Below are 10,009 nucleotides of genomic sequence, written 5' to 3'. Positions count from 1 at the left end.
ACTACCGCCTACATCTTTTTTATGGGCTATCGGTAAATTCTAAAATTTTTGTGTTACAAATCGTTTGACGCGACTAGTCCGCCGGTACCAGCGTTCTGAGTTCTGACCATCATTTTTCTTTTAGTCATTGCGTAATAACACCTCTGTAGAACCAACATTCTGTTACAAATGACCCGAAATTTTGTGTCAGTATCTCCCGGCCTATGTATGTGTCATATTTTGCAATTGTTTATAAATACAGGGTGATGTAATTGGTGTAGTACGAATATCTAACAATCTATGAAGAATTTTGTGATACAGTAAATGGAAGAATTATAGACTATTTTACAGTATTTAATAAAATCATTTAATTTTTTGTTCATTTTCATTAGAAATGTCAATTTTTCTCACCAAGGTGGAAATTTGGATAATAAGGATCTTGTTAGAAAAATATAAATTTTTTTTAAATATAATTTTGACTAAAATTTTCAGCATTTTTTTTTAATCAAATTACTAATTAATAATCAGAGTTATCACATTATTAAAAAAAATAAGCCAAACTATACACAATTGTTACCTACTTGATGCAATCCTCAAAGATCATGGACATAGTGTATTGTGCCTTCCACCATACCATCCAGAACTCAACCCAATAGAGTTACTATGGGGCATAATTAAAGGGAAAGTAGCATCACAAAATGTGAACTTTAACTTGAAAACTGTGGAAGAATTATTTAGAAAGGAAACAAATGCTATTAGTCTGGATATGTTTAGTGACGTTTGGAGAAAGACGCGAGAACATGAGGGAAAATTTATTCAATTAGAACCAAAAGTAGATTAAATTACATTAAATTAAATTACACTGACTCATTTATAATAACATTAAGAAATTCCGACGGCGAGTTCTTCGAGCGATGAAAGTTTCAGTGAAGTAGAAGATTACGATTATGATTAAATAGATTCTTCTTCTTCTCTATAGATACTGCTTTCTGAATTGGTGGTAAATGTTAAAACTGTTAAACTGTTATGACGATTCCAAAGTGCTTCTAGAAGAAGTCTAATTGTATAAATGTTTGAGTTTGAGTTTAAAACCAATAGTGTGAAAATTATACAATAAACATGTACCTAACACATATTTGTTAGCGCGTATTGGTAGGTATTACGTACTTACTACTTACTACAAATATAATATTTCTTAGATATCTTTACTCGACCAAAGTCAGGACAAGACTGCTCCGCAACTGCAGAAGACGTCCGTTATTTAACGACAGGTCGACAGTGCGTAATAGCTCTAAATCATTATCAAAATAACCATCCGTGTGTTGGGACTTGGGAGTGAGCGCACGTGTTATTTGTATTGTTTTTATGACCTGAAATTTAATTATTATTTGATAATTGAATGATTATTAATACTTTTATCCAATTGATTATTATTAGAATAAATAATTAACTTCATCAATTGATTTACTTTTAAATTATAATTGTACAGGTAAATTATGAGAGCTTTCATAAGTAATTATATTTGCATTATATTTATCTACAACGCACCCATTTTACAATTCAAGTCTAAAATGAAACTAGAGTCGCATTTATTTTTGAACATACTGTAAGTGAAATTGCATAAGTGTGAGTACTGTGAACATGCCAGCTTTCCTTAATTGACCGATAGTCGGTATTTCGGTAATAGCACAGACTAATAATAATATACTACGTATACGTGACGTATACAATTAAGTTAACCCTTATTCAAACGCGAGCCTGTGGAGGAGCTAACAAAAAAGTAAGATACGTTCCTGGGTAATTTTGGGTCGTAGATTTCAAAAATACACACAAAAAAGGGGTTAGTGGGGGGGAAGTACCCTTTTTTCGGTGGGAAGTATATATCCCGTCATCTGTTCTCTCTTGTAAAAAGTTTGGAAAGGTGGGAACTATAGCTCCCAGTGTCCACTCCAGACATCAATATTTTAAAACACTAGTTAGTTGCCCTGACTCCACTTGTGAATTTAATGTTATCGTAAAAATTATAAAGATCAAGTTTTTTAATAAAGGAGGTGAAAGTACTCATCAATGCAAGTTTCTTTTACTGAGGGAAGAATTCGGGAATTGAAAAATGAATGACTTCAACATAAAAATGGCATTTTTCTACAGCAAAATAAAAACAATAGGTAAATACTAATGTATTGAGTTAAGATTTCTAATTATCTGATCAGGAAATAACGAATAACAATAAATAAGTTGCTTATACCAACTAAAAAAGATTTTTTAGACACACAGATTTTATATATAGAATTTCCGAATGTCGTGTGCAGTGACGAACACTGGGATGATATCTTCCCACTTAAAGACTTAATTTCAATCGACTCTACCAAGGTATAAAAGAAAGATTCTGGGCATATTTTTACGTTTCACGCAACCGTAATATAGTCTAGTTTACATAGCTAGAACTCAAATCTACTTATCTAATTTTTTTTGAGCACTACACCAAAAACTAAAAAATAACGATCGTTTTCGGCTGCAAAATCACGTCACCTGACTTTGACGTGTGTTTACCATGACATGTAATAATTTTCTAAAAACTGTTTCCATGAAAAAAAGTTCTCTAAAATGTTAAGATTGCGTAGATAAATATTACACAGCATTAGGTTTAAGCATATAAAAATACAACACGATTTACTTAAATCTGAGACGTGGGAAGTATAGCTCCCAGCGTTTTAAAATAAGGGTTAATTAATAGTAAGTATAAATTTGGCATGTCCGCGTCGAGTGCAATTTTATTCGAATTAGGAAACAATTATGTATTGGTTTTTAAACCTCATAAATACTACAATGTCAAATTTTTGTCTATTAATGATTTTTAAATACATTATTGTATTGGTTATTTAAAGTAACAAACAGCGTTTTGTTGCACTACGTAAAACGGAGTTCTAAATTCTTTAAATGTCATTGCCACTGGTGCCAGGGTGACCACCTACGCACTTGATTTCTTTATTTCGGGAGAAATTACAAGTTTGGGAAGTTATCCAATTATGTAGAACAGTTTATAATCATAACTAACATTTTATATTACTGCACGGTGTTTTGGAATTCTTAAATAATAGATTATTTGGACTCATATTTATTCATTAATTTTCTATAAGAAAGTTAATTAACCTATGTTATATATGAACAGCTGCAACAACATAATAAAAAGCTTATCCAGGGGTATTTGTTACTTCCTATGCAGTGCCGGTTTGAAGTTCTGGCTTCAGAATCGATGGTTCGGTATTGATTAAAATATTTGAGGAGATTATTAAATTTATTCTGGTCACATCGTGAGAAATGTCAAATTCATCTTTGAGTCATGATTGTCATTTTTACAGTACCTACACAAGTCAGCGTCAAAATAAAAAATAATCAAATCGATTTGTATCGATACGAATAAACTCCTACTTAATAATTAATTTTACATATTACTTCTTTTATACATAAGTAAATAGAGAATTAAATACCTAAAATGGATTTAAATAAGTTACCAAATGACAAGAAGTTAGAGCTTTGCAGAAATTATTTCAAAGGTAGGTAATGTTTACTTTCTTTTTTAAATCTTACAATGCTACAGACGCAGAAATGCGCATTATTATAATATTAAGATAGATCCTTGAATTATATAACAATTTCACTAGAAAGGTGTGCACAAATATAATGTCACTGTGTAATAAAACCTGAATCCTGAATATTATATAAATGTTATGTGTTTATTATTGTCTTTCTTTCAATTCACTAAGAAGTTATTTTACACACTTGTTAGCTGTATGTTTCTATGTAACCAACTCTTTTATACTCAATTTTTTCCCACTAAAGCAGCAGATTTAATTCAAACAGTACACTTCAAGCTTCAGTGATAATACAATAATTTTATGTGTTTATAGTTTCTAAAACTATATTCATTACTAGTTTTCCGCCCGCGGCTTCGCCCGTGTTTTCAGAGAAAACCCCGCATAGTTCCCTTTCCCGTGGGATTTCCGGGATAAAACCTATCCTATCTCTCAAGTTGGATCGAACTGCACAAATGGTGTGCGAATTTTATTATTATCGGTTAAGTGGTTTAGGAGTCCATTGAGGACAAACATTGTGACACAAGATTTATATACAGTGGTGGACGTTAAATTAGAAACACGTAACAGGATGAAGTAGTCATCAAATTTATTTACTTTTGTGTATTAACGTATTAGAGATTAAGCATTATTTCATATGTAATAGAACACCCGTTTATCTAGTTTTATAAGAAATTGCTTAATTCTAATCAAACGTTAGCTTAAATTAATAAAATTTAACAACTTTAAGTGAAGTCTGATTTCCGAGTATTTTCAGTCTGGACAACAAATAAGAAACAGCATGGTTCGAGTGTTCCAAAGTCAAAACCTGTTGAATTACCGCCAATATTTTTTTCTTCTACAAATATTTGCACCGTTTTTTAAACATTCCATCTCAAAGTTTCTGAAAATTAATTTGCTTTGCAGTATAAATGGGTAAAAGTAAGATTTGTGACCCATCAACAAGAAAAATAATTTTAAGTTTACATTTTGACAAAAACTGGAGTTACAGGAAAATTGCAAATCATTTAGAGTGTTCGATAAAAAGATATTCAATGCTACAGTTTATTTAAAACAGCATGGTACTTCTGATTAAGTGCCTAAAAAAGCTCGACCATGAAAAACCACTGCTATCGAGCATAGGCAAGTAATTCTTTTCACAAAGATGGATCCATTTAAAGATTCCAATTCTATTAGAAAATAATGTTTTTGCAAACGTGTTAAAATCTCATACAATCTAAGCCACGACGTTGTAAAGCCGTTGTTGTCTATAAAGATTATAACAGTCTAAAAACAACCCCATACGTGCCCATACTATAATGTTTCCTCCGCCATGCTGAACTGTTTATTCTAACTACTGAACTATCTAAGGCCTGGTTAACTGAACGACGCGCGTGTCCTTTGCCATCAGAATTGATTTAATTAATTAGTTTCATCCCAAAACAAAATTTTTTCACTGGCGGAGTGTATTTCTTAGTAAATGAAAATCGTTGTTCCCTGTACTGCCTATAGTAAGAAGCTGTACTTACCTGGCGTCTCTCCCAAAAAATTTTGCCTCGACTTACTGCTTGCGAACCGATCTCATCGACACATTGCGAAGTTCGTCATCGGAAAAAACTAATTTTATAATAGAATTTCAACTTTTAAATGGATCCATCTTTGCCAAAAGAATCATTTGCCTATCCTCGCGTGGAGTGGTTATTCATGGTCGAGCTTTTCTAGGCACTTGATCGGAAGTACCATGCTCTTTTAAATAAACTATAGCATTGATTATATTTTTATTGAACACTCTAAATGATTTGCAATTTTCCTGTAACTCTAGTTTTTGTCAAAATGTAAACTTAAAATTATTTTTCTTGTTTATCAAAGAAAAATGTTTACAAATCTTACTTTTACCCATTTATACTGCAAAGCAAATTAATTTTCAGAAACTTTGAGATGGAATGTTTAAACAACGGTGCAAATATTTGTAGAAGAAAAAAATATTGGCGGCATTTCAACAGGTTTTGACTTTGGCACACTCGAACCATGCTGTTTCTAATTACCACTGTATATTAAGATTATTATGGCATTATTTGTATGATGCAGTCAAAGCCGTGAACAAAAGTTAGTAAGCTTATAATAATGATGATTTCTCATTTCCAGTTGGTTGTATATTCTTACCATTTGTGTGGGCGGTCAATGCAGTTTGGTTCTTCAGAGAAGCATTTGTTAAACCGGCTTTTGAGGAGCAGAAGGAAATAAAGAAATGTGAGTTTTATGTATATTTAACTTAAGATGTTAAAATTAACGACTACTTAGTGAAAAGTTTTAAGAAAAATTTGAATATAAAAAAAAGACGTATGGCACTCGGGGACTGCCGCGGTAAAGCTATTGCATGCTATGCCTTCAAGCCACACCTCCGCGCCCGTCGGAGTGGGGAGCGTGAGGTTTTTTCCGTTACGGAATTTCTCGATTCGGTCCCCGCGTTCAAGGCTCGCGATAGAAGCTGTGCAATAGCTTAAAAACTTTAATATGTTGTATGTTCTTCAGAAAACTGATGCATCAATTTTAATAGTTTGTCTAGTTTTCCAATAGAAGAATAATATCTTTTTATTGCTAACATATCATATTTGTAGTGCAGAAGCTGTTCCAATTACTTTTTATACAAATGCTGAATATGAGTCAATTGATGTTATTTTAAGAGCATTGCACTAATTTTGAAATGCGAATTGTTATATTATTCACACACTTTACAGCTAGTGTAATCTCTTACATATCAAATTCTGTTAAAAATACATAATTATAATAACTAGTACTAGTATTATATTATCTGTGCTACTACTAATATCTTAACTATTCTACTACTAACTTCTTAAAATATTAGTCATAATGTTCTAAAAATTAACTATTTTTATTACAGATGTAATTCTAAGCACAATCGGATCTATAATTTGGATCGTCATACTTGCTGTATGGGTGACAGCGTTCCAAATGAATCGAGTGGCGTGGGGCGCTGTCGGCGATAGTTTGTCCTTTATAGTGCCTTTGGGAAGAGCTTAGAATAAGTTAATATATGTATATAAATTATAAATAAATAATAAATACCAGGTACCTTCTAGGGAAGCGCGTTCCATCTTAGACCACATCTCAGCTTAACATCAGGCGAGATTGTGGTCAAGCGCTTCCCTATTACCAATAAAAAAATAAAATAAAATAAAATAAATATTTCGGGACTATATTCACACACGGCACAATCTGATCCCATACTAAGCTTTCGCTTGTGTTATGGAAACCAGATGTATATATTTATTTATTACTAGCGGTCTGCCCCGGCTTCGCCCGTGGTATATATTTACGTTTTCACTCCATAAGAACCATCCTCATACTTCAAGGAATGTAATAAAAACTATACATCTGTTTCACTGATCGATTTTCTTTAGGGACAAGTAGGTGATCAGCCTTCTGTGTCCTGCCAGACCGAGACATTTTTTTTCTTCGTCTCCACCGGACCAGGGAGGCGGTAATTTTTGTAGACTAACGGTCTTACTAATAAAAAGTTAAACAATGGATAAATTTCAACCATTTTCTACCATAGCTGTGTCCTGCTCTTGCTCACATGAAACGTCAATCATAAAAACAAGACAGGTTATTGCAATAACTAATCCATTGCATAGCGAATGGGTAACATTTTATTAGTAAGACCGTGAGGACTTATGTTCAATAAAAGTTTATATAGTTGCAAATTTTTCAGTTAATTTAAAATAATTATTTATTGTTTATGGCTAATACTGCTTTACTTAAAATGAAATAAATACAATTTGTAAAATATGTATTAAGGCAAATGATAAATATTATAAATTGTATTTTTAAGATGAATAAAAGACATGCATATAGAACGAACTGTTTTTTTATATTTCATTATTATTTTAATGGTTGTCTTTCAGATATAATACATTTACAACATAGACTCATACTTGAAAAAGCAGAAAGTGGCTCGAATGCTTTTTAAATACTGCCTAATCTATGGTATTAAAATATTAACAACCTATTTTACGATTTATAGGCATAGAGTTTTATCCAACTTTTTGATAAACATGTCAATATTACATGACACTACTGTAACACTAGATTTTAATTATATTTTTTAAATTATTTCATAGAATATGTATTTTTTCTTGTAAATTATATAAATTTTGAGTAATTTTGACGCAATGGAGGACAATTTTAACAAATTACAAAAAGATAAACAGAATACTGTTGATAACCTTATTAAATGGTTGAAGGATTGTGAGTAATATTTAAACTACATATATAATTTACTTTTTTATCATAATTTATAGCTTATTGCAAAAAAATAAAACTACAGTCCGCGAAGGAGGCATTTGATAGTTAAACAGAATGAAGCCTGGGTTCATAGGATAGCCAAAAAATAGGATAAAATAATAAAAGGGGTAATACCGTGGGTAATACCCACTAGAATAGGATTGGACCGACCGCAACATAATGGCAACATAGCGCTATACTTATATATTTGTGTCGTCACACGGTCACAGCCGTTAATTCAAATAAATTATTTATGTTAGTTACCTTAAAGCTTAGCGTCTATAATAACTACATAAATACTAATTAATCATCATAATATTATGTACATAAAATTTAAGGTAAAATAATCGACGGCAAAAATGTGACAGAAGATAAGGCGCGAAAACTTTTCGACGATGTTGCCGACGCGAAAAATGTGGCGTTCTCTAAATTCCAAGATGCTGTGACAAAATTAGCGGCTGGCCAGCAGCAAAATGTTGATGCGTTTATGAAATCTTTAGCAGATGAAGCTCCGAAGGTTTTAGAAGCGGCTGCAGCGGCTGCTAGTGCTTTGAAGGACGCACTTATGAAAAAATAAATTGATTTAATAATTATATTATTCTTTATTATTTTATTTTTAACACCCTACAACTGTATTTTTGTATGTTACAAACTTTTTTGCTCGATTTTGACTCACTTTTAAGGGACAGATTTAATTGAAACCACACAATTTCAAGTTTCATTCAATCTTTCTTATTATTTCAATTTATAAAACTTATTTTTTTCATTTCAATCATTTAGTTTCAAGTATTTTTGACATATTGTATTCTTTTATTTTTTGAGGAAAAAATCTATTAGTACCTAATCTACCTACATTAACGTTTACAAAGCGCATGCATCAATGCACGCAGACAAACTTTTTTGTTTTTTTTTATTTCCGTTTTGAATGCATAATGTGCTGTACTTTCCTTATTGTAATAACTTGTAAACTATATTTAAGCAAATAAAGATATTTATTTATTTATAAATCCATACATAAAAATTTGAAGTCAACTTAAATTAGGGAATTCTTAGTAATTTTTAGTTTGTTTTCCTTATAAGATTTTCCACTAAAAATTGTTAGGATTTATATCAAGGAAACGTCTATCTTTAATACGCGGGAAGCATACATAATTATTTATCTAATAAAACCACAACCTACTAAATTTTGCACGAACGAAAAAGTAACTTGTTTTTTCTTTCTGAGAAATTGGCGGGAAGGAATCTTTCCGCACGTTTTCCGCATCGATTTTTAATCTGTTAAATTGTTTTTTTTTTGTAAGAAAATATAATATAAGCTTTTCCGCGTTTTTTCGGTGATATGAAAGTCATTTTGGTGGTTGAAATTTAAACTTACGTTAGTGATATTTTTTATATTTTTCATAATTTTTAAAAACAAGTCGGCAGGTGACTAGAATAATAATTAATTATTGACGATAAACGCTCGCTACCTTTAAAGTAAGTATTTTACCTGGTACATAACCGCATTTATAATATTCATAGGGACTTTTCCCTCAGAATGTTCGCACGCATGATTCATTTTAAAGACTTTGTCCTCAATTAATTATGTAACGACGAAGCTTTTTGAAAGGGTATTGTAACTGATTTCTGTAATATTTCCACTTCCATAGCTTTTATAAGGCTGTTATGTATAGGTATTACTAGCTTTCCGCTCGCGGCTTCGCCCGCTTTGTCTAAAACATAATAAATAATATACTAAAACCTTCCTCTTGAATCACTCTATCTTTTAAAAAAAACGCATCAAAATCCGTTGCGTAGTTTTAAAGATTTAAGCATACATAGGGACATAGGGACAGAGAAAGCGACTTTGTTTTATACTATGTAGTGATAACGATAAATTATAGAGCTTAAATTCACATTTCAATCATATAATATTGATTATTCAACGACGCGCTTGTGAATCATAGATAACATTTTGAATATTGAATTGATTTTTTTAAATTAATTAGTTAGGTATGTACACGGTATGTAATACGGAACGCATTCAGAGCGCTGCAGCTGATGGGGCTGCCTCGCCACTGTAGCGCATGGATGTTTGCTGAAGCTAGGGTAGATTGCTTTTATAGTATAATCAAAGAGGATATAAGTAATCACTACGTTTTAAGTATAATACG

General features: G+C 31.5%; 2 protein-coding genes across 2 annotated transcripts; both read left to right on the top strand.

The window, feature by feature from the left end:
- The first annotated feature begins 3,333 nt into the window (after positions 1-3,333).
- pen-2 (presenilin enhancer, gamma-secretase subunit) lies at positions 3,334-7,429 on the top strand. Its single transcript, XM_090118553.1, has 3 exons — positions 3,334-3,533; positions 5,697-5,801; positions 6,454-7,429. The coding sequence occupies exons 1-3, from the start codon at positions 3,473-3,475 to the stop codon at positions 6,591-6,593; spliced, it is 306 nt and encodes a 101-aa protein (XP_089974679.1). The 5' UTR covers positions 3,334-3,472; the 3' UTR covers positions 6,594-7,429.
- Positions 7,430-7,741: 312 nt separating this feature from the next.
- Positions 7,742-8,433, top strand: LOC149895802 (uncharacterized). The gene is made up of 2 exons (XM_090118506.1): positions 7,742-7,820; positions 8,195-8,433. Exons 1-2 carry the CDS (start codon positions 7,745-7,747, stop codon positions 8,431-8,433), a joined length of 315 nt encoding a protein of 104 aa, XP_089974632.1. The 5' UTR covers positions 7,742-7,744.
- The last annotated feature ends 1,576 nt before the right edge of the window (positions 8,434-10,009 follow it).

Source organism: Colias eurytheme, chromosome 30 (genome assembly GCF_061535395.1).
Source record: "Colias eurytheme isolate Ceu_HAF_F1 chromosome 30, ilColEury1 Martin Lab GWU primary, whole genome shotgun sequence".
NCBI lineage: Eukaryota > Metazoa > Arthropoda > Insecta > Lepidoptera > Pieridae > Colias > Colias eurytheme.
The sequence above is the reverse complement of the archived record's forward strand: the minus strand, read 5'-3'. Positions and strand labels throughout refer to the sequence as shown.